This window comes from Chelonia mydas, chromosome 3 (assembly GCF_015237465.2).
Source record: "Chelonia mydas isolate rCheMyd1 chromosome 3, rCheMyd1.pri.v2, whole genome shotgun sequence".
NCBI lineage: Eukaryota > Metazoa > Chordata > Testudines > Cheloniidae > Chelonia > Chelonia mydas.
This window is the reverse complement of record NC_057851.1, coordinates 47,981,697-48,007,753: the sequence shown is the minus strand read 5'-3', so window position 1 is coordinate 48,007,753 and position 26,057 is coordinate 47,981,697. Positions and strand designations below refer to the sequence as shown.

The window sequence follows — 26,057 nt, the reverse complement described above, 5'->3', positions numbered from 1 at the left end:
ACTTTCTTTTCTTTTTACCTTATACCTCTCTCTGTAAAGTGTGTGTGTGTGTTTGTTTTTTGTTTTGGGAGTTTTTTTTGGACAATCAGCATGAAGGACGTGATAGCTCGAGGGAATGGCTTTGCAGTGATAAGCATTAGGTTTGAAATATCTAGATTCCTAGAACAACAGCTTCACAAAATTCTTTATCCTTTCGAGCTAGATATCTTTGGAGGGAGCTAAATGAGTAAGTTTCAGAGGAGGCCTGACAAAATGAAATTGTCTGTGCTGTGCTTGGACATTAGGAATCCCATAGCATTCTGCATAAAATAGTGGTTTATCATAGTGTCCCTGACTCAAGTCCCTCCATTGTTGTACAGCATGCTGTGTTGTGCGCCAGCTGATCTCTTCACCCGAGGTGCAACACTTCAGAGGTGTTGTAGGTGGTTATTTCTATATTGCCTGTAAAATACCATGCACACCTGTGACAAAGAAAATAGGTCACTGTATTGAGGAGCTTACACTCTAAGATGGACACAGAATAGGTTTTCTTTTTACACCTCTTTTTTTTTGCAGGAGAAGCCTTGGCAAGATAGAGGAACTGGATCATGATGTTGCATGAACCTATAAAATGAGTTTTAGCGCTCTCTCCCCCCACAAACTGAGGGGAAAGGGAATGTTGAACTGAATGTCTCTCTAAGACCCAGCATCCCTCCAAATATATAATTTTGCAAGCTAAATAAAGGGTGGAAGGCTTGAATCACTCCTCTGCACCAGTGGGGAAAGCTACTGTGGAGGAGAGAAAGTTATGTTTAAAGTCCTCCACTTCCCAGGGGAGCCCTAACTTGTGACTTATGTTCCTAGACACTCTGATCATGCCACTTCCCTGGCCAGAGCACCCAGCTTTTGGGGAAGCGCTGGCTGCAGGCCCACTGGAAAAGTGGAGGTTGTGAGCACCCATCACTGTTTGAACACCAGCCCCTCCATCCAGTGCTTGTATAGAAGGCAGTGGAATCTGTGTTTGAACCTGGTCCTAAAATACCAAATTCATCAACAATCTATGATAAAAATCCAGATTCCGCCAGCTCCCCCCCCCCGCCCCCCAGTAATGTAGAAACGAGCAACAACTTCCTATTTTACTGTGTTTGTTAATCCTGTTAGTGGAAGGCTGTGAGTTCAGGTATGGCAGCTTGAAACATGGCATTTCTTTTAACAGATGGAAAGATAAAACCAGATGGGGGAAAGGAGAGGAGAGGAATTAAAAAAAAATCAGCTGTCTCCGCTCCAATCAGGTTTCCATCAGCGGAGATACAGCTGAGAGGTACATGGTACTGTTGTGAGAGTGGTTACTTACTAATGGCCTAAAAAGTCTATCACCATGGTAAACAATTTTCTGTTGACCCTTACACTCTGTTTGACTGCACCTATGCTTTGAGATCCTGCAGGAGGGAAGGTGCTATCCATATGTACAACAGTGGGCTAAATTTTCTGCTGGTGTATATGGGTGCAGCTCAGTTGAACTCAAGGGAATTGCACTAGCAGAGAATTTGGCCCAGTGTTACTGTATAATAATAAAATAAATGTTTAGTTTATTGTATTACAAGTTATGTAAATAGAGTTGGGCAATCAGAATTGGAAGGGGAAAGAACTGGGAAGTTGATGGGGAGGGAGATGAGCAGAAAGCGCAGGAGATAAAAAAAGGATTGAGAACAGGAGAAGGGAGATAAGAAGAGCAAGTGTTTTGCAAAGGAGAGAGAAAATTAGAGGAAATTGGAGTGAAGAAAGGAGGTCTGAAGAAAAAGATACTTTTTCTGCATTCCACTTTGTAAGATAGATAGGAAGATATAAAAAAAGAGGACTGAAGGGAATAGGGGATGAATTTATTTTGAAACACACTGCCACTTGGCAAAACAACTCATTGTCATTACTAACTCAAGAGGCTGGCCAGCACTGTCAATTTACAAAGAACCCCATCTAATGTTATGTGATTAGTTCAGGTGAGCCCCTGTTCTACACTATACAGAGAGTTTACTTTGCTCTATGTAATAACCTCTTACTATATTGTAGCATGTATGCATTGGTTGTTCCTGTCTCTTCAGACTCCTATGCTCATCTGCCTCTGATTTCAGATACATGAAAGAAATCGAGAAGCTGATGAGAAGGGAGCAAAGCTGAAAATTTTATGCTTCTGAGGTAATGAAAATAAAAATAACATAGAACATCCCAGTGAATCCTACATGATAGCAGAATAATGATGACATTTGCCAAGAGATTGCCCACATTTTCTCCAGTTTTAGTAAAGAAATGGGAAATAATTGCCCTCACCACTTTCTTGAGACCCTGTCTATGACAAACAAATGGTGACTATCTAAAAATGGGTGACAGTGATCTCTGTAAAGCAGAAACAAAGACTGGCTCCGGGGGAACAGCAACTAGATATATGGTAGGTAAAACACTTTGCTGCCCATTGCAAAACCAAACCAAAGAAAAGCAATTCTCCATCAACCTTAACATGTTACACTATTCTAGATGAGAGGATAGTTTTAACTGAACTTTAATGCCTTTAATACAAGTGAGTCTAAAATTATAGATTACATTTTACGGGCCTACTTCTTATTTACTTCTGCCCTTGTACATTGCTTTGGAAGTGTAAAGGGGCCTTAAAGTAGGAATAAACTAAACCCAGTTTAAGGCCCATTTGCACTACCAGAGTAGGGTAAAGGGGCTTTAATGCAAATGAGAATAAGGCCCTATATCCCAAATGCCGTACGGGGCAATTGACCAATAGCTGAATGTCAGCACATCATTGTTAGTATGTTTGCTGACAAGTGTCTTTAAGCAACATTGTAGTGTTATGAAAACTTTGATTCAGTTTTTGCTCTTTTCTACTGTATCCTCTATAACTCACCACCATCCATCCTTGCTTTATTCTGTCTTACACTTCAGAGGACTTTATCTTCCATGCAGTGGTTGTCAATCCTAAAATTCACTAGAGGCATTTTTTGGAGACCCTATTATGCCTAGAAGTGTCATTGCTAAGGTCCTATTCCTGCAATTTGAGTCATACATGCTTTTGACAAGAAATAAAGGCAAATCATTCCCCCTCCCTCTGCCTCCCGATGGTAGAAGGGCATGAAAATCTTGCAGATACATGATCAGGGATACAGAAGGAGAAAATATACCTCCTTCCTCCCGATTCAATGGTCCTCCTCTGTCAAACTGAGGATTTCTGTATAGAGAATGCTGGATCAGGGCAGAGCTAAGGGGTAAGCATATTTATCCTCTAAGCCATATGAAGATACAAATTACTGAAATAGACTAAATTAGCAAAAAGAAAAGGAGGACTTGTGGCACCTTAGAGACTAACCAATTTATTTGAGCATGAGCTTTCGTGAGCTACAGCTCACTTCATCGGATGCATACTGTGGAAATCGCAGAAGACATTATATATATACAGACACCATGAAACAATACCTCCTCCCACCCCACTCTCCTGCTGGTAATAGCTTATCTAAAGTGATCATCAAGTTGGGCCATTTCCAGCACAAATCCAGGTTTTCTCACCCTCCGCCCCCCCACAAACAAACTCACTCTCTTGCTGGTGAGTTTTGCTTCAGCTTCCACTCACTGGATCTTATGTTTGTCTGAGAGATTAAAGATCCTTTTATTATCAGAAATCTTCACCTCATGTAAGTATTTCTAGACCATGAACAAGTCACCTCTTAATCTTTTTTTAAGATCAATAGAGTGAGCTTCTTTATCTCATTGTAAACTTGGTTTTCCAGACCTTGAGTAGTTCTAGTCACACTTTTCTGAGTGCTTTCCAATTTGTTAACATCTTGTGTCCACAGAGGAAAGGGACACCATATTCCAGTAATGGTCTCACTATTGTCATATACAGTGGTAACAACACCCTCATACTTCTACTTATTATTCCCCTTCTTATAAATCTAAGGACCACATTTACTGTCTTACCCTCTGTATTACACTGTGAGCTCACAGAAATCTAGTGCCCTATACTGACTTTTTTCCTGAAAAGCGGATGATTTGAGCCAAAATTCACATTGATTATAACTACATATCTCCATTGGATATTTTAAAATATATAGTAGTCAATCAAAGAACATACCAGTTTTAAACTATAATATATATTAGATTTTTGTCCAGATGCAAATCCTAGCAACAATGATTACCATGCAACCACACTAGGGTTTTTTTAATGTAAAATGTTTGCTTAGACTGATAAATAGATTTAACACATGAAAGGCTAGTGCAGATAATTACGTAGATGCTTTTTAAAAAAAAAAAAAAAAGATGAGAGAGAATAATTCTGCCTTTCTCATTATAATAACGTTAATCTGTGGCTTCATTGTATCATATTAAGCTGTATTAGTTACATAATGATGTTGAACTCTCAGTTAACTGATCTGTGGGTGGCTTAATGAGTCAGATTTCTGTCAGGGAAACATTGAATTAAAACATGATTGATGACCATTGCAATATTATCAAAAAGATACTGAGACAGTCCTATAATTTTGTCTGTGACTGCTGAAATTTAGCAACTTCCTTTTACTGTACAATATATGAATCCCCTTAACTAGTTAATACTAGAAGACAAGATTTCCTACAAAGACAAATACTGCCAACATCATCGGGTTGGATGCTACTTTCAATAAAAAATTATTTCTACTTTCCCTATTTTGTCTCATTTTGTTCCTGCAGAAGATGAGTATCTTTAGTCCCATAAAGATGAAGTGCTTGTCCATGGGCCTACCGTCTCAAGATGGCTGCATTTGTGGTTACTACATTTGGACTTGAGGGCTTTTGGAAGTTCAATCTTAGATGAAGATTATCTCTAAGCCAGCAAACTCCTAAATTCAACCATCACCCAGATCTGATCTCATAATCCCTCTCTTTGCTTCCACTTGTACTTCAAGATTCAAGGTTCACCTCACATGTACACATGCTATGTGAATTATGAAAAACAGTTCAGCCATCAAACCCAATATGCACAGTGTGGTCCAAGATCTAGCCCTAAGTAGATCCAATACAAAATCACTTTTTAAGAAATCACTAGGTAGCAAAGACTTTCTTCAGTTTCCATTTGTTTTTCTAAAACAAGAAATATACAAAATCAAATATGATGTAACAATCTATGCTACATTTTCCTTTCCTTTGTCCAGACATACTAGTATTTGCAGCTTCATTCAAAAGGCATAAATCCAAGTTAGTATTTGTGTCAACCAAATCAGTAACATATCCATAATTGCTACTTACAATTCTGTGTTAAAAAGTGATTTAACAGTCTGCTTGTATTTGCGGTATTGCTCCCATTCAGCTTTGGCATGATCTGTTACTAACTCTTCTACAGGCACTTGAGGTATGCCTAGCTTCTCAGCAAACTGGTTAGCACCCGTTCCAGTGAGCATCACATAAGGTGTCTAAAAAAAAAAAATCAGAGAGAGAAACAGAATAGTAAAAATAATCTTCAATGCTATCAACCGCATGATACATTAAAAAATATTATATTTAAAGTCTCTATTCCTTTAGCACCCAGAGGCCCTAATTAGAATCACAGTCCCATTCTCATAGGCATTCTGTAAACACATTTGAAGAAACAGACCATTGTGCAAAGAGTTTTTGGTCTAATCAATATACTGTAGGTTTAAAAGATTCTTAGGCTGATGTTTTGCAAGCTGCCTCAGGAATTTGGACTTTCAAGTTACACTGGAATTAATGGGAACGGTGCACGTAAATTTCTCAGTCAGTATTGAAAATCTCAGCCTTAAGGTTTGAAGTACAGTCTAATTTGTATTGGGGCCTACAAGAAGGCAAATTTTAGTCACCCACTTAATTTCCTCTGTGACAATTATGCATGATACCAAAAAAAAAAAGAAACAATGATTTTGGTCCACTTCTCTTTATTTCTCCCCTTTCTCATTTAAATCTCACTGTCTAATTTTTCCCATTTCTTTCCTTTAAATTTTTTTATTTGCCTTCATTTTTTTATTTTTCTTTCTTCTCTCACTATTTTCTTTCTTCTCTTCCTTAAATTCAGGGTCAGCAGATGAGTATCATGGTATTAATTATTACTCTCGTTATTAAATTGTGCTTTACTTGCAGCACTTCTGAGAACAAAAGATACCGCATTCCTATTCTGTAGTTGTATACACTGTTTCTCCATAGAGTACAATAGAAAGCAGTTAAAAAACCCTTTTTAAAATATGGAAGGAAATCCTGTTCCCTACTCAATGGCCTTCTGCAGAACTGGCGTTATTCTACTCATCTGCACAGGGGTAATGGAGCAGGATGTGGGGACCCTGCACAGAGGGTCCACATACCAAGTCCACTATAAATCCAATCTCTGTGGTGACTCTCTGCATGTCCTATAGATCAGGGACATGAGCAAGAGGATCGGAAAGATACATTCTTACTAATTAGACTGTAGTAATGCCCAGAATACACTAAGCATTTTCCAAACACAAAGGAAAGATAGGTTTTGACATGGTCCCTGTGGGGCAAGCAGCAGCCACTACAGTCACTGGGCTACAGCAGTAGCCACAGAGTGACTCTTCTTTTACTCTCTACCCTGAGGGAAAAGGGAGGATTTGAGCCTGAGGCAGGAGCAGGAAAGATCTGGACCATTATTTGAGTGAGTTAGGTCAGAAGAAAGAACGAGGAGTACTTGTGGCACCTTAGAGACTAACACATTTATTTGGGCATAAACTTTTGTGGGCTAAAGCCCACTTCATCAGATGCTGCAGTGATGACAGTGCAATTGTGATAGCAGTACCTTGGGATTTCCTATGTAGTCCTTCACATCTGTGCTAATTTGTTTGAGTTGGAGTCAGTATCATTACTCTACGGTGAAAAAAAAATATAGAGATATTTGTGCCTTTCCATCATTGACATCCTTTCCTTGGATTTGAACACAATTCGTTAAGGTTCTGTATTTGTGCAGATAGTTCCTGTACCAGCAAAAAAAAAATGTTTTTCATTTCAATTCATGCTTTATTATGTCATTTAATTTGTCTTTTATTTTCATATTTATTTCATAAGGGATAAGTTACAAGAATCTCCTTCCTATTTTGTGATAGACAGATGGATTAATTTTTGTTGGAGAAGTAAAAGCATAAAAGTAGTTTGCATTTTTTGGATAAAGAATCAGTGCTGCTAACAAGTCCAATACTCTGACAGGTTTTTTTAAGTCCTTTATATTATTGCAATATAAAAGAACAGTACTTTCAATCCACTACACAAGACAGCAGTAATTTCTTCCACAGTACTTTGGTTCAATAGTATTAACATTATATTTATATAACCTAATGGAATTCTGAATATTTAGATTACATCACAACTTGTCTAGATGATATCAACACACACAAGTGCCGCTTCCCATAACAAAGCAACACCCCAATATGTTGTCACTACATCCACTACAGAACTGGGACCTCTGGTCATAAGAACATAAAAACCGCCATACTGGGTCAGACCAAAGGTTCATCTAGCCCAGTATTCTGTCTTCCAGCAGTGGCCAATGCCAGGTAGGGTGACCAAACAGCAAGTATGAAAACTGGGACAGAGTGTGGGGGGTAATAGGTGCCCATATAAGAAAAAGCTCAGAATATTGGGACTGTCCCTATACAATCGGGACATCTGGTCACCCTAATGCCAGGTGCCCCAGAGGGAATGAACAGAACAGGTAATCATCAAATGATCCATCCCAACGCCCATTCCCAGTTTCTGGCAAACAGAGTTGAGGGACACTGTCCCTGCCCATCCTGGCTGATAGCAATTGATGACCCTATCCTCCATGAATTTATCTAGTTGTTTGTTGTTGGTGTTGTTGTTCTATATGAATGTGGGTGGAATCTGCTAGGCACAGATTAACTCTACAATATTATGTAAAAATCACTACCTTAGAACTAAAAAAAGCATCACAATGTGAAGCTGATCTAGGCACTCACTATTTTCAATGAAAATACTATATACATGAAGGAAAATCTGGCTACATGTTTGCATTGGTGTACCTGCACTGAAATCAACAGCTGTACTAAAATAGTAGGGAATAGAATGTGGCCCATGGAGAATGCTGATGAATACTGTATTTTTATTGTGGTGAAATGTATTATTACTGATGTAAGCCTCAGTTTTTTCCTAAGACGGAAGATCTTCTGCATTTCCAGCGGATCGAGGGACGTGATCATTCCCCTCTATTTGGCATTGGTGAAGCCCCATCTGGAGTACTGTGTCCAGTTTTGGGCCCCACACTACGAGAAGGATCTGGAAAAATTGGAAAGAGTCCAGCGGAGGGCAACAAAAATGATTAGAGGACTGGAACACATGACTTATGAGGAGAGGCTGAGGGAACTGGGATTGTTTAGTCTGCAGAAGAGAAGAATGAGGGGGGATTTAATAGCTGCTTTCAACTACCTGAAAGGGGGTTCCAAAGAGGATGGCTCTAGACTGTTCTCAGTGGTAGCAGATGACAAAACAAGGAGTAATGCTCTCAAGTTGCAGTGGGGGAGGTTTAGGTTGGATATTAGGAAAAACTTTTTCACTAGGAAGGTGGTGAAGCACTGGAATGCGTTACCTAGGGAGGTGGTGGAATCTCCTTCCTTAGAGGTTTTTAAGGCCTGGCTTGACAAAACGCTGGCTGGGATGATTTAGTTGGGGATTGGTCCCACTTTGAGCAGGGGGTTGGACTAGATGACCTCCTTAGGTCCCTTCCAACCCTGATATTCTATGATTCTATGAAAATGGAAAGGATGGAATTGTAATACTAGGGATAGGGAATTGTGTGAAGGAGAGAGGGATTTGTGGTGGGTTATTCCCAATTACTGAACATAAATGTATTTTGATGTCAAGAGTATTTAGATCATATAGATAGGTACCCTTTTTTAGCACTGATATAACTCTGAATAAATGAATTGCATTACTAGATTTCATATTCTCTTTAGGTTCACTGGCCACTTATACATGAGCGGCAGATATGAGAGGCAAGGGGAGGGTAAGCCTCCGCAAACAGCCAGTCTGCCACCTTTAGAGTGTGCCACCGCCCAAAGGGTTCCTGGGCCACGGCCATGCCTACACTCCACCCTGAGGACCCACTCATTCTCTTCCCACTGAGGCCCTGACCTTGTTCTACCTCTTCCCATCCCTGGTCCACCCGCTTGGGGGCTTCGGGGGAGGGGGCAAAGAGGCATGAGCAGCGGGCGAGCAGGGGCCTCGGAAGAAGGGTCGGGGGTAGCCTCAGGGGAAGGGGCCAAGCGGGGCCGGCAATGGAGCATGGGCAGGGCTTTAGTGGGAGAAGGCCAAACGGGAGTGGGCCTTGTGATGGGGCCATGGGCCAGGCGCGCCCTGTCTCCCCAAGAGGAGTCACATGCTGCCCACGTACTTATATAAAGGGTGGTGATGCTTGTCCTAGCCACAAGTGTTCAAGAATTAGAATTAGTGTAATTAAAATTCCTTTTGGTTGGAAATATGAAAGAAGAACATTTTTCTACAGTATCAGTTTTACTTGTTTCTCAAATCATCCCATGAAAAAAATATTTCAACTGAAGAAATACTTTGCAGGCAATGTGCTGGCTTAGATAGGAAAATGAAGTCTGCAAATATAAAAATAAGTAAACAAAAACTATCAATGTATTGTGTGGATGTAAAACTAAATTTTGGTGAATATAGATGTTCACTTTACTCCAGCACTAGAGGACAAGTCTTATTTAACTTCAAAAGAGTCAAGGTAAAAAGAACCCTGCACTTTGAAAATGCTGTATTATTTATCAGTCTAAAGATACTTTTTCTGACTGGCTTCTGCCCCATATAATAATCCTGTAACAACCTAGTCACATTTTGTAAAACTGTATTGGAGGAACACTAACATATCATTATGATAAAGCCCCAAATGTCATTCTTAACACAAATGGATTAGGGATTTGATATGTAGCACCACAGCCCCAGTGTGCTAACCAATGAGCATGACAGAGAAGTGATAAATGACCTCAGCCTACCTATTATGCAACACAATCCATAACCTCTGAGTCAAATCTGTGGTTAAACTTGTAACTGCACGACTATACATGAATTTTCTCAGTCAAACAACTTCCCATGAGAGTATGCATCAGATTTAATACAAGTTGCTGAACTTATTTATCAAGTTCCTCAGTCTAATATTTATCTATAATACTTTTGTTGATATAGGTTCGAAGGTACTATGGATTTTTTTATAGTCTGCTTTAAATAATACAAGCTCATATTTCTTGGAACTACCCTTGAACATTCCTTGTACTAAAATAATATGTAAAAATAAAATGCAGTTCATATTATCAAATACCCCTAAGATTCACGTGCAGTACAATGGAAACATTTTGTTATTTGGAATTAACTGGAACATTTTACAATATATTTATGCTCACAGAAAAAGCAGTGCAAAGTCTGAAATGCTTATATGATCTGATTCAAATCCCATTCAAATAAATTGGAGTCTTTCAACTGACCAATGATTTTTGGATTAGGTTTATACTGAATCATAGATGATAGAGATGGAAAAGACCTCCTAGATCATCCAGTCCATCTCCCTGGCAATACAGAATAATACTTATTGTATATTTTCCAGTGTTTTATTCGAAGTGCTAAGGCTTCTGTTGGCTCAGAGAATACTCTACAGCCTGCATCTCGCTGGCAGAAAGATTTTCCATTATTATTATTAATTTGCCTGACTGTAGCACATAGGAAGGAGAATCACTCACAGAATAAAAAGACAGTCCCTGCCCCAAAGAGTTTACAACTGAAGTACAGGAATAAAAAAACCACTACGGTGGGTTATAGGCCCACTCTTTCTTTTTCTGTGCACCCTAACAGTCTCACTGAATTAAACATGACATTTAGGTGCACAAGGAATTCAGGCTCAGGCCCTACAACAATATTACAATACGTCTAGGAAGCAAAACTGTATACATATGTAATATGAAAATTGTACTTGTTATGCATTTTTAAAGCTTACATTTTATCAGTATTACAAATAAACTAATATGCTAAAATCACTAGCATAATTACTTTCATACACTATTATCATTAATAAAAATAATATACTTTGATACTAACACAATTAGAACAAAGTTCATGAATAAAAAATTTGGTAATGCAATAAATAGAGCTTCTGGGAAATGCTGATATTGCTTCACATGGTTTATAGCTTTGCTATATGTTTCAGGAACTATTTTAATTTCTCTCCTGGGACAGAAGTAGAATGGCAATGAGAAGAGTAACACAACAGTCTTGTTATTCTGGATGCTCATGCTGCATCACCAAGTTGAATCCATTTCAAAGAGATGCTCTATTACTGTTTGAGGAATTTGTATTGCTCTAAAACACAGTGGATTGTGTTAATCCTTCAAACACAAATTATAACATTTCAGGCAAATTTTATATACTCACATTTCGTAGTACTGGAATGTTTATTTGATGTTACAGGGTTTGTTTTAGCCATGGTTTGATTTTTCAAATATATGCTGATACTATATTCCAGTACAATGCAGCCAATCCCATCTGACATTAATTATTAGGCAGTGAGTTTGTGCCTAGAAAACGCAAGGCCTATTGGTTTTGGAGGTAAGTGTTTGCAGATGTCCTATATCATGTGCTGCCCAGGCAGTGTGTGATAGGGTGTCTTCTCTTTGCACACTCCTTTCACTTCCTATCACAGAATAACTAGGGCATATGAAGGGCAGTGAGTGAAGATAATTGGGGTAAAATCTGCATAATTCATAGCCTTGTCATGTTAAATACTCTACAGCAGCTATTTTCCACTAACACCTGCTTCAGCGTAGGAGCATCAGCAATATGTATCACATGAACAATTAGGGAAGGGACACTCTGATTGTACAGTGCCAATGAGGACACAGATGGAGGATGGTAGAACAATACCTCAGTTAGCTATGGAAAGGTACATGGGCACAACCAATCAGGACATATATCCAACAGCAGTCCTAAGAAAGGAACTATTCTGCCAATGAAAAGCTAACTCATTGATCATTTGATGAGCACTCTGGCAACATGAGAGAGTTTCAGAAACAGCCTGATACATTACAAGCAATAGATCTCTATAAAAGCCACAAAATTAAGGGATGATACACCCCCACCCCCCAGACTGAGGTTTAATGGCAGCAGAGCAAAGTGAGATGTGTCCCTATAAAGCTCACAGAAAAGCACAAGAATGGGACTAACTATGACAAGACTCTCTGCTATACAACATAGCTATCAGCTACAAGAGGTTAGTCATTTGTAGGCTCTTTTAATAACCTATGGCTATGGACAGTGATTGTCCAAAGCCTTGATCTGTATGGGCTTTTGCTGGTTTTACCACAACTGTGCATTGGCTCTCAGTGGTGCATAGCTAGGATCTGATCCTCAGTAAATCAGAGAAATCCCTTGTGCAAATAAAAAAAAAGAGGAATGTGTATGTGAGAGGAAGATTTTCACTATCTTTCCCCCCACTGCTCTTTTCCTTTAGCACAGTGGCTATAGGGATTTCTCCTTTTTTTAATATGAGTTTGTCTTTGCATCTGAAGCCTGAAATCCTTCCCCGACCTACCTCCCCGGACAACAAGTTCAATCACTTCCCCACATTTCCTTTTCTCACTTCCTACTTTGAAATACTGCCACAAGCTAAACTACTGTTACAGAATAGAAGGAAGAAATGGGTTGTGGAGAGAAAGGGAAAGAGATAGTAGAAACAGCAGGCAGAAGAAACAGGCCTGATGAGATTACAATCTTTGGATGCCATTGCAGCTGCAGCCTATAAATAGTTTAAAAAGAGGAGAATCCATATAGCCAGGAAGTTAGTTTATGCAAGAGTCCCACAGACACGAACAATGCTTTGTCTTGATAGTGGGACTCAAACATCATTCATGGTGGTGAAAGGCTAACCTAAGCAATTTACTGTTTGGTTCTTTCTATGGTACATGCACTCCTGCCACCAGGCAGATTCAAAATTGCAGAGGAGACACTACGAACACTTTGAGCCAGCTGCTATAACATGTTGGGAGCTCAATACACAGAGCGGCTTATTAGTTCTTTATCCAGTTAATCCACATGAGAACACACATGTTACATCCAGGACAAGTCACAATAAATTAGGCAGTCAGCCTGAGACAACCAGAAGTGATGCATCATGTATAGAATACCTGGACAAGGAATGCTGGGATGAACAGGGATCCACACACGCTAGTAGCCAGTAAATAGATCAGGTCTGGCTCACATTAACAACAATCATTGAGCAATCAGCCAAATCAAATATGGACTAAGTCTGAAAGAACATAACACTTTCAAGTTAGATTCACACTTAATTTGTGACATACCATTTATGTGCTGCAGCCAGCTGTCTTTGGTGTACCAGCTCATTATTCTGATGTCACAACAAGGTAGTGTTGTACAACAAAGTCCAATTATCATTAGAACTCTGTTCTCTGAGACTCCTGGTCACCATAGCAGCATAGGGCTGCAGGCAGCTCAGTCCACACATAAACACACTGACTCACTGTCTTTCCCTTTGTGAAGAACTGCAAATCACCTCATGTACATCACAGATTGACAAGGCAACCTCTGTGACCATGGGAAATCCTCCTCCCTCTGGGGCTCGTAGATTGTATTTATAGAGTTCAAGACCAACAGGGACCACTGAATCCTCAAGTATGACCTCCTGTATATCACCAGTCATTAAATAACATGAGTTTGGCAAAATTATATCTTCCAGAAAGACATTCAGTCTTGATCTGAAAACATCAAAAGATGGAAAATCCACCACGTCCCTTGGAGGTTGGCTCCAGTGATTATCCACCCTCTGTTAAAAACATGTCCCTAATTTCCAATTTTTATTTGTCTGGCTTCAGCTTCCAAACACTGGTGTTTATCCCTTTTTTATACAGGGTTAAAGAGTCCTTTAGTACCGGATATATTCTCCCTGTGAAGGTGCTTATAAACTGTAATCAAGTCATCTCTCAATCTTTTCTTTGATAAACTAAACAGATTAATTTCTTTAAGTCTTTCACTGTAAGGCAATTTCTCCAGCCCTCAATTCATTTTTATTGCTCTTTTCTGCACCTGCTCCAATTTTTCCACATGCTTCTCAAAACGTGGATACCAGAACTGCATGCAGCATTCCAACCACACCTAGCACTGATCCATGAGGAACACCACAAGAAACATCCCCACTCAATGATTCCCCACTGATAACCAGTTCTTATTCCATTTAATATGTGCATTATTGATACTGTATAGTGCTAATTTTTCAATCCGAACGCCATACAGTACTAAGTCTAACTCCTTACAAAAGTCTTAACTGTGATGCGTCTAAGTAGCCCAACCACACAGATGACCCGAGCAAGGTAAATGAAAACTTCTGCAAATGAACAAAATGGCTATGGGTATATTAGGAATACAAAGAAAGATTTGAACCTGACGCTCAATGGAGATAATTATTACTGCTTGGGCTTAAACATAACTATCATGTTCCATTTAAGTGTGCAAGATAGGTTCTCACTCTCTGGCTATCATGAAAATAAAGTGCTACACAGGGGGAAAATGGTAAGTGTGCAGCTGGTAATAGATACTTGCAAGGCTCTGTAATGTCTTGCAATTACAATGCATGTACTATATTAACACAACGTCCATATGTCTTTGTAAACATTATTTTGGTATTCCAAGGGAATTACTCAAAATGAAGAAAAGCAGAAATGTAAAGCAGCAATATTTGTGTCTGGGTTATTAATACTGTAAAGCAGCCAAGATGTAGTGTGTTAGCAGCTTTCGTGTAATTGATGTAACAGAAAACAAACACCGTATGTTCGTGACACCAGAGTCTATGCTTCTTTTATATAATGGATAGATTCAATGAGGCACCCAACAGTTAATTCCAAAGTAGGTAATGACCTAGCAATGTCACTAATGCTTCTAGATGAGGTTGCCACACACCAAACTAAGCACTCAGGGGGCATTTATGTATTTATTCATCCATTTCAATTTCAAGATATTTGTACAGCACTCATCATCATTGTATCACATGGCCTTAGGATATCACTCTTGATTAACAGGGAATAATCCATGCAAATGCCATGTAAAAAAGAATGCAGCCTTCAAATCATGTGAGGAATCTTTACCAATACAGATCAAAATCCAATACATACAGCAATCTAGTTTTGAATACAGCTCAGAAGACAGCTTTAGCATACTGAACAAATGTTACAGAATGTACTGTGAATAGAAGGGGTGCTGTTGAACTCCAGACAGCTGTTCAACCCAGAGATCAGGTGGCATAAATACCATCTGGCTGTCAGCAGAATATGCGTAAGGACATGCAGAGGAGATACAGAAGAGTTGGTAACATAATGACTGCATCAGTACTACTATTTCAATCCAAAAACCACTGTTTCTCACACAAAAATAGGTAAGCAAAGTATCTGGGCCTTATAATTATGTCCCTTTATTGCAATATACATGAGGATACAGTGATGTGATGGTACAAATACATGGCACATGCAGATGAATACTTGCATTACTTTGCTGCCCTGATGGGCATATGGTGGACCAAGGAATTATGGATGCTAAAGAGTTCCACATGTATTCATACAACTACCACTATAATCATGGCATTCTTCACACTTCACACTCTAATCAACAATTTTCATCATTGTGAAACCGTGCAAATTGAACATGCAATAAACTATACCCTTAAGGGAAAATTCTTGGAAATGGATACTGGATCCAGAACCCTGCAGACAGTGGAAGGAGTTCACTTTCATTCTGTGACCACAAAGGAGGCCCAAGCAACATTCTTCTTCTCTGTTATAAAATCTGCAAAATCTTGATTTACTATCTTGAAAAATGAACTGGCTAATCAACCCAGAATAACTTAATCCAGGTCAGAGCCAAGCACCTATTCCTGAGAGAATGTCTCATCCCATTTCATTGGAAAGATCAACCAAATGTCACTGTCAAGAAAATTGGGACATGACAGCCAGTGATGATCATATCACCTTCTATGACAGCATTTCACCAGTAACAAAACCTGTGGTTTTCAGGAGCACTGAGCTACAACTACTCCACCTCATGTAAAATGGATATTTGCTTCTCCTAACTGAAGAAAGCTTGTAAGGAGTACTTGAGGAACACTATTATTATTTAGTATTATATAGAGCTGTCAAACGATTAAAAAAATTAATTGTGATTAATCACACTATTAAAATAATTAATCATGATTAATTGTTCTGTTAAACAATAATACAATACCATTTATTTAAATATTTTTGGATATTTTCTACATTTTCAAATATTTTGATTTCAGTTACAACACAGAATACAGTGTACGGTGCTCACTTTCCATTTATTTTTTATTACAAATATTTGCACTGTAAAGACAAAATAAATAGTATTTTTCAATTCACCTAATACAAGTACTAGTACAAGTAGTACAATCTCTTTATCATGAAAGTTGAACTTACAAATGTAGAATTATGTACCAAAAAACCCTGCATTCAAAAATAAAACAATGTAAAACTTTAGAGCCTACAAGTCTACTCAGTCCTACTTCTTGTTCAGCCAATCACTAAGACAAACAAGTTTGTTTACATTTACAGGAGATAATGCTGCTCTCTTCTTATTTACAATGTCACCAGAAAGTGAGAACAGGCATTTGCATAGCACTTTTGTAGCAGGCATTGTAAAGTCTATCCATGCCAGATATGCTCAACATTTGTATGCCCTTTCATGGTTTGGCCACCATTCCAGAGGACATGCTTCCATGCTGATGATGCTCATTAAAAAAATAATGTGTTAATTAAATTTGTGACTGAATTCCTTGTGGGGAGAATTGTATGTCCCCTGCTCTGTTTTACCCACCTTCTGCCATATATTTCATGTTATAGCACTCTTGTATGATGACTCAGCACATGTTTTTAAGAACATTTTCACTGCAGATTTCACAAAACGCAAAGAAGGTACCAATATGAGATTTCTAAAGATAGCTACAGCACTCAACCCAAGGTTTAAGAATCTGAAGTGTCTTCCAAAATCTGAGAGGTAGGTGTAGAGAATGCTTTCAGAAGTCTTGAAAGAGCAACACTCTGATGTGGAAACGACCTGAACCTGAACCACCAAAAAAGAAAATCAACCTTCTGCTGGTGGCATCTGACTCAGATAATGAAAATGAACATGTGTCAGTCCACACTGCTTTGGATTGTTATCGAGCAGAACCCATCATCAGCATGGACACATGTCCTCTCGAATGGTGGATGAAGCATGAAGAGACGTATGAATCTTTAGCACATCTAGCACGTAAATATCTTGGGATGCCGGCTATAACAGTGCCATGAGAATGCCTGTTCTCACTTTCAGGTGACATTGTAAATAAGAATAGGGCAGCATTATCTCCTGCAAATGTAAACAACCTTGTTTGTCTGAGCAATTGGCTGAACAAGAAGTAGGACTGAGTGGACTTGCAGGCTCTAAAATTGTACATTGTTTTATTTTTGAATGTAGGTTTTTGTACATAATTCTACATTTGTGAGTTCAACTTCCATGATAAATAGATTGCACTACAGTACTTGTGTTAGGTGAATTGAAAAATACTATTTATTTTATTTTCTTAAAGTGCAAATACTTGTAATCAAAAATAAATATAAAATGATCACTGTACACTTTTTATTCCATGTTGTAATTGAAATCAATATATGAAAATGTAGAAAGCATCAAAAATATTTAAATAAATGGTATTCTATTATTGTTTAACAGTGCGATTAATCACACGATTAATCATGATTAATTTTTTAATTGCTTGACAGCCCTAATAATTACTAAACTTTATATACAGAAATAAAAATATTTAAGGATGAATCCACCTGCTACATCCACTGAAATTGCTAAGCAAAAACCATGTGATACACTCATTTTGGATGCCATATGCAGGTGGATGAAAATCTGTCTTAAATGACACATTGAAAAATACATTGCCAGATGTAGCAATGTTAACTGAAAGAGCATTTCTACATATTTTAATTTTTGAACTTTACATTTTGACTGAGTTAATATGCAAATATAGTTTATTTACTTCACAGGGCTATTTCCATTTCTGTGTCAAACTAAATTAGATTTATTTTTTACATATTTTTAGGACACATATCCTAAGTGACTTTTAATAAAGAGTATCATTATGCATCAATCTTTTTCATACCTAGGAATCTGTAATAGTAGTGGAACTACAAGCAACTATGGTGCCTGTCCTATTTGAAATATTATGGATTGTCCTAATATTGTCAGAAGTACAGTACTTCAAATTAAAGCTTTGTTTTGTTGTGATTGAGACAACAGACTGAGGTGGATTGCTTTCAAGAGTTCTGGCAAACATTTGATACGTGAAGTTGCACTTCTTAATAAAATACATTATAGTCAACTATTTAATATGTTCTTTGATTACATTTAATTTTAACAATAAAAGCTGGAGACCAAAGACACTGAAATTGGTCTTTTAGAAAATATACTGTGATATGCAAAGTCCTTCATTTAGTAATGTGATTGAGTCACCAATCCAGCAAGCTACTTAAGCACATGCCTGACTTTAAGTCTGGGTAATAGCTGATCACTATTCCTATTTCAGGGTCCTCAACCCCCGCACCCCCCCCCCCCAGCTGTAGAGCCCATCTCCGACACCCTTCTACGGCAGTGCAACCCTGGAATCCAGCTGTCTAGTTTTTGAACCAGAGCATCTGCCCCCCTGAGCCTTTGAGTTGCCTAGACATGTTCTCCTGAAGAAGTTCTGGTTTCCTAGTTATACCCTTCAAAGTTATACCCTTCGTAACAAATGGCGCCATTGTCTCCATCAGGGTATCAAAGTCCATGACAGAAGCTAGCTCCTACAGCTTGAAGAGAAAAGAGCCTACAGGAAGCAAGCAGCTCCCAACCAAGATACATACATTTGCAATAACTGCCAAAGATCATGCAAATTTCAGATTGGACTATTCAGTCACATGAGACACTGCAAACCATCTACATCATAGGCTGCAATTCCCGCCGTCTCTCGCAGACAAAAGGATGCCAACACATACCCTTCAGAGACAATGTGGTAGTAAATCGGAGAAACACAGGCTTAGCAAAGGAATTTCTTAAATTCACACACATTTTACACTTAAAAACACACACAAAAATACAGATTCAAGGAAAGTGAACTTTTGAAAGCAATCCACCTCAGTCTGATGTCACCCCCCAACTTTGTGAGACCCTGGGTTTGGTTCAAGTCCTTTATGGAAATTCCCTCCCATCTCCACTCTCTCCAGAGGGGTCTTCTGTTTCAAGCAATGAGGTGGGTCACTTTGTTTTGAGAACCACAACCTTTTCAGAAAAAACAGTCACCTCTGGGTGAGGTGGTTATCTCAGCCATGTGCTTAGAACACATGATTACAGACCCACTTCAGATAGATTTCTGTGAAGAGTCCATTCAGACTCAGGGGCCCCTCCAATGTGGAGTAAAGGAGAGTCTTTTATAGTTGACGACTCTCACATTTAGCTCTTCAGGAGGTATCCCTCTCTTGGCATGAACACACAGTGTCCACAATAGACTGTGCTTGTCAGGTTTTGATTGTTTTTTCAACATCCCTAGGACATCTTAACCCAAGATGGAGGTTTCAATGCAAAGTGAAGGTGGTTGGGAAGGTTACAATCCAAAAGGAAGTCACAAAACAAATGCTGTTTACAATTTGACGTAGACTTCTAACGTCCTGCATAACAGAAGCCATATAGTTTTAGCCAGTAATTTATCAATCAAACCCCAAATCTTATTGTAATTGCCCCAGAAGTTAATAAAGCTCACTAAAAAATTAGGATGTTATTTTTAGTCTTCATCTTATGGCTATTGGATCTCATTATGTCCTTGTCTGCTACATTAAAGAGCCTTCTGCTGCAATCTTCTCCTTGTGTAGGTACTTATAGACTATGCCAACTAACATCTTAACCTTCTCTTTAATAAGATATATAAGAGCTTCTTAAGGCTTTCACTGTAAGACAGGTATTGTCATTAATAGCATTATTGTGACTCTCTTTTAAAAGGATGTAAAAAATTGGAACGAGGACACCAGATCTGAACACAGTATAACAGGAATGATATCAACAGTGTGATATGTGGAGATAATACTAACTTCCTACTCCTGCTTGATATTCTCCTTTTTATACATCCAAGGATCGCATTATCTTTCTTAAAGGCAGATTCACACTCGAGCTTGGGTGTATTTGATTATCCATGATGACATCTATGGCATTTCCAGAGTCACTTCTTTCCAGAATACAGTCCTCCTTCGTATGTGACCTAATTCCTTGTTCCCAGATATGAAAGTTTACATTTGGCTGTATTAAAACAATGCTTATTTGAGTAAGCTCAGCTTACTGAGATATCCTTTTTGCTCTTTAGAAATTATCTGTCCTTATGATTATTTACTATTCCACCAATCTGTGTCAACTGCAAACTTTATCAGCAATGACTATATTTCAAGACCATAATGGCTCCATATGTTGGGTGTTGAGACAAAGATTTAAAAAAACAACAACTGATGTCCAAAGTTAGGTTCCTAACTCCATTTTTAGGCATTCAAATAAACTGGATGATTTTCAAAAATGCTGAGCTCCCCACAGGTCATTGACTCCGAACAATTGACTTCAATGGAGCTGCTGAGTGCTTTCGAAAATCAGGTGCTATTTAGGTACTTAAATGTGGACTTAGGAACCTAACTGAGGGCACCTATTTGTGTGCCCCCAAGATATATATATCTTGACAATTACTGGGGACCTGAGTTCAGGAGCCCCCTCACCAAATGCCTGTAACTGGAATGAAATGGGAGGGGATGGGGCCCCAGAAAACATGAGGTACTGGGGCCCCAAATTTTCTCTACAGGCCTCCTTGAGAGTCCTCACTCAGGCCATACTTCTTTCAAATACATAAAGAGCAGATTTTTACATTGCAAAGTCTTCAGGGAAGAGACTGTCTAGTACTATTTGTAGAGGGACTAGAACAAAGTGGCTTAATCTTGGTTGGATTTCTAGCTGGTTCATTAATAAAAATATAAATAATAATAATAATGCTGAAATCAATTTGTTAAAGGAAAGTTTAAAGCTGTTCTTCCAGTGTTCCACCAATTTAAAAAATACTGGAACTGATTCTTCCACTTACAACAGTTTTACTCCAGTATAAAGTCAAAGACTTCCAAAAAAGTTAGGTTTGATTAATACAGGACTAAGTGAGAATAGAATAAAGCCCACTGTGAGAATAATGGCAATCAATGTTTTAAGAAATCTGTCAGTATTATCACATAACATCATTGTCTTTAATATTCATGCAGAAGAGTGCCTCACCAGATGGCACACCCCCTTGTGGCTGGGCGTGGCGCACAAGGTCTTCTCCTCTGGTGCCCCTTGCTGACAGCTGCTTTGACCTTGAACTGGTTTGTTTCTTCTTGTGACTTGGCCCTCCAGCCAGGGCACTTCTAGTCCCCCACATCTCCCCTGCCCCACTTCTGGGATAACAGAGATCAACCAAGCAATAATCTAACAACCTTATGACAGGTCTTTGGCCTCACTCTGGATTCAATTGTCCTTACACACCTTTATGAGGAGACTTTCATGCTATCTTTCTTAGGGGCTTGAAGGGGATCCAATCATTCTCTCGACTCTGGGTTCCAAGGACAATGCAGCAAACAGCTAAGGACTGCTTCTTCAGAATACTTGCTGCCTCCCTAGTCCCTGTGTGGATAGAAAATTTATATCCTCAGATGTGGATATCCATGGATATAAAGCAGATGTCTGCGGAGCTACCAGGATCTGCAGCAGCAAAAGCAGCACCATGTCAGACTGCCGCTCACAGGAGTCAACACCCAACCCGGGCAGCTCCTATGGCATAGCTGTACCACCCCCAGCCCTGTCCTCTAGGTCAGGCACCAGGCTCACTGGCAGCTGTCCTTGTTCATGGTAGGGTGTGCAAACAGTTTGCATGCTCCCGGACAGCACAGGAGATGCACCTTCTCTTTTTTCTGGCCCCCAGTTAATTCATTCTCTGTTGAGAATTAGGCTCTACTCTAGACAGATCACTTTTGTTAATTATTTTAATAATGGCCTGCAAATATTGGTAATTATGTTGAAATTCTGGCAATATATGATTGAATTTCCTAGCAGAGAAAACATAATTCCAGCAACGAACAGGTCTGAGATGAGGTGTAATAAATATGTATTTAATGCTTAAGCTATATTTGGGTACTAATGTTAATAGCATTAGAGAAGGTTATAATAATGGTAAACACTAGTGGTGTATGTAGGCAATCATTTCAATAGGGAATTCACAGCATCTATTGTCTTAGAGACAGAAAATTTATGACCTGATGATTTCCACAGGCACTACTCTGGTTTATAAAGTTTGGGTTATCCGGTCAGGTAACTGAAACCATAAGGAGTGGCCTAACGTAGGTGACAAATCAAAAAGACCAACTACCAAATTCTGAATACTCACCACAAATAATTCACAAAAATTCATATGAAAAAACACAACTGTAAAAGTTATAAATCTAAGAACTGCACACAACAAAAACATTCTTGAAAATCATGTTTGGTTCACAGACAACTCATGAATGTCAAAGGGCCAAATCTGACAGACTCCTCACAACGAATAATCTGATCAGTTCTATTAGTAACTGTTAACAGTACCATATCTCAGGAAACAGGTATTGTCCCCCTTCCTAACATTTTACACAATTTACTGTATAAAAACTTATGTTAATTCACCATTTAATTCAAAGTTCTGTAGGCTATCATCAAAAACAAAAACAAACAAACCAAAAAACCCAACCAACCAACCAAACACCTAACAATGTCCAGGTTTCTGCCATAACCTGTAGGGACGTATGTCAGGAGGACACACTATACTGTAATAAAAACCTATTATTGGTTCCTTTCAGGATCTCAGCAATGGAGTGAGTCCTACACTGCGGGTCCTGCAGGAAATTGTGCTTTCCACTGAAAGGTTGGTTTATCCATCCATCCATCTAGTATTCTACACTGGAAGTACAGCATCTGAGACTCAGATATGAAAATAGAAAAGATTTAAATACCAGTTCCCATAAATGTTTCATATTAAAAAGGTTCTGATATCTTATGATCATACACTATAGCAAGGTGCAAGTTGCAATAGATCAGTAATTTAACAAAGCACTAAAAATTCAATGACAGAGCAGTTACTTTCTGACCATTACTCTCAATTATGTCTCTAACTATCAATTTAAATGACAGCTACTAATGTGTCATTTAAAACTAACACTTTAGCCAGTGTTTCTCAGTTATTCTGGAGATTAATGTTTCCCATGGGTACTACCAATAAGGAAAAAAATATATTCTCAGATACATTATTAGTAGAGTTGAACGAATAATCAGACTGAAGAATTCTGAAGACAAAAGCTTGGTTTTTCTTTATTATGTCAATAAAATATTCAATGTCTCTAGTCTTTCAGTACTTGTACGTTTAAAATAACTACAGGAAAAACAATTGCAACTAAGATATCAATATAGGTGTCCCACACTAGTGTTAGGATATAGATATTCAGGCCTGTCTGTAAAGGCCTATATTCTAAGAATTTAGGTGTATTCTTATCACTTAGCTAGTTATAGAGGTATAAAAGAAAGAATTAAAATCACTGTCTGCCGGTGTAAGGTCCTTCTCTTACTGTGACAGTTTGAGGCCCCATGCTTAGGCTAAGGCCCTTGGCTAAGCAGCACAGGCAGCCATAAGCTGGGAAGCGAATGGTTACATCCTCACATTTCAAACTAGTCACATTGAAATAAGGTGCTATTGGGCTGTTAGGAATACAATCCTGTCCTGATAATGCCTATCTCCTCCAGAGAAAGGGAAGTGCCTAGAAAATGTAAAAGGAAACTTAGTTTGATAACATCTTGTCTGGCAAGAACTCACTTATCAATAGCTGGGATGTGAAATCCTCATTTCTTTGTTGTTCTATCACTGTAGTCCCCATTTCCCTATTGTTTGTCTGTATAATCTCTGTCTGGTTCTGTGATTGTTTCTGTCTGCTGTATAATTAATTTTGCTGGGTGTAAACTAATTAAGGTGGTGGGATATAATTGGTTACATAATCATGTTACAATATGTTAGGATTGGTTAGTTAAATTTCAGTAAAATGATTGGTTAAGGTATAGCTAAACAGAACTCAAGTTTTACTATATAGTCTGCAGTCAATCAGGAAGTGAGTGGGTGTATGGGGGGGAAATGGGAACAGGGAATGGGGGTGGGGAAATTGGAATCATGTTTTGCTAAAGGGGGAAATGGGAACAGGGAATGGGGGTGGGGAAATTGGAATCATGTTTTGCTAAGGGCAGGAATGGGAACAGGGACACAGTTGTAAGGCTCTGTGGTGTCAGAGTTGGGAAGGGGGACACTAAGGAAGGAAACTGGAATCATGCTTGCTGGAAGTTCACCCCAATAAACATTGAATTGTTTGCACCTTTGGACTTCGGGTATTGTTGCTCTCTGTTCATGTGAGAAGGACCAGGGAAGTAAGTGGGTGAAGGAATAAGCCCCCTAACATCTAGAACTGATCTTGTCTTTGAAATAAAGCAATAAAGTTACAGTCTCACTATATACAGTCTCAGTGTTACTTAACATCTCATTAATGACCTGGATGTAGGAATAGAGAGCATACTGATCAAATATGACACAAAGCTGGAGGAGGGCTGGGGTTGAAAACACTTTGGAGGATAGAACTAAAATTCAAAGGGATCTTGATAAATTGGAGAACTGAGCTATAGACAATAAACTGAAATTCAACAAAGACAAAAGAAAAAACAAATGCACAAATACAGAATGGCTAACAGGATAACTGGCTTAGCAGCAGTATTGCTGAGAAAGATCTGGGAGTGGTGGTGGATTGCAACCTCAACATGTGTCAGCAATGTGATGCTGTTGCAAAATAAGCAAATGCAATGTTGGGTTGCATTAACAGAGGTGTCATAAATATAAAGGGAAGGGTAAACCCCTTTAAAATCCCTCCTGGCCAGAGGAAAACTCCTCTCACCTGTAAAGGGTTAAGAAGCTAAAGGTAACCTCGCTGGCACCTGACCAAAATGACCAATGAGGAGACAAGATACTTTCAAAAGCTGGGAGGAGGGAGAGAAACAAAGGGTCTCTGTCTGTCTGTATGCTGCTTTTGTCGGGGATAGACCAGGAATGGAGTCTTAGAACTTTTAGTAAGTAATCTAGCTAGGTATGTGTTAATTATGATTTCTTTAAATGGCTGAGAAAAGAATTGTGCTGAATAGAATAACTATTTCTGTCTGTGTATCTTTTTTGTAACTTAAGGTTTTGCCTAGAGGGATTCTCTATGTTTTGAATCTAATTACCCTGTAAGGTATCTACCATCCTGATTTTACAGAGGGGATTTCTTTAATTCTATTTACTCCTATTTCTATTAAAAGTCTTCTTGTAAGAAAACTGAATGCTTTTTCATTGTTCTCAGATCCAAGGGCTTGGGTCTGTGGTCACCTATGCAAATTGGTGAGGTTTTTTATCCAACATTTCCCAGGAAAGGGGGGGGTGCAAGTGTTGGGAGGATTGTTCATTGTTCTTAAGATCCAAGGGTCTGGGTCTGTAGTCACCTAGGCAAATTGGTGAGGCTTTTTACCAAACCTTGTCCAGGAAGTGGGGTGCAAGGTTTTGGGAAGTATTTGGGGGGAAAGACGTTTCCAAACAGCTCTTCCCCAGTAACCAGTATTTGCTTGGTGGTGGTAGCGGCAATCCAAGAACAAAGGGTGGAATATTTTGTACCTTGGGGAAGTTTTGACCTAAGCTGGTAAAGATAAGCTTAGGAGGTTTTCATGCAGGTCCCCACATCTGTACCCTAGCGTTCAGGTTGGGGAAGGAACCTTGACAAGAGGCATAACGTGAGAGTCATGAGTGGTGACCGTATTGCTCTATTCAGCTCTAGTTAAGCCTCAGCTGGAGTACTTTGCTCATTGTTGTATAGAAAAGATGTAGAGAAACCAGAAAGGAT

General features: G+C 38.9%; 1 protein-coding gene across 4 annotated transcripts in view; it reads right to left on the bottom strand.

The window, feature by feature from the left end:
- Positions 1-26,057, bottom strand: part of LOC102941036 (isoaspartyl peptidase/L-asparaginase) — a 232,952-nt gene that overhangs the window by 121,266 nt on the left and 85,629 nt on the right. For all 4 annotated transcript variants that reach the window (XM_043542439.1, XM_043542438.1, XM_043542437.1 and 1 more), the window contains one exon: positions 5,257-5,420. In XM_043542439.1, the coding sequence (XP_043398374.1) occupies positions 5,257-5,420 (164 nt within the window). The remainder of the gene's footprint in view (positions 1-5,256; positions 5,421-26,057) is intronic.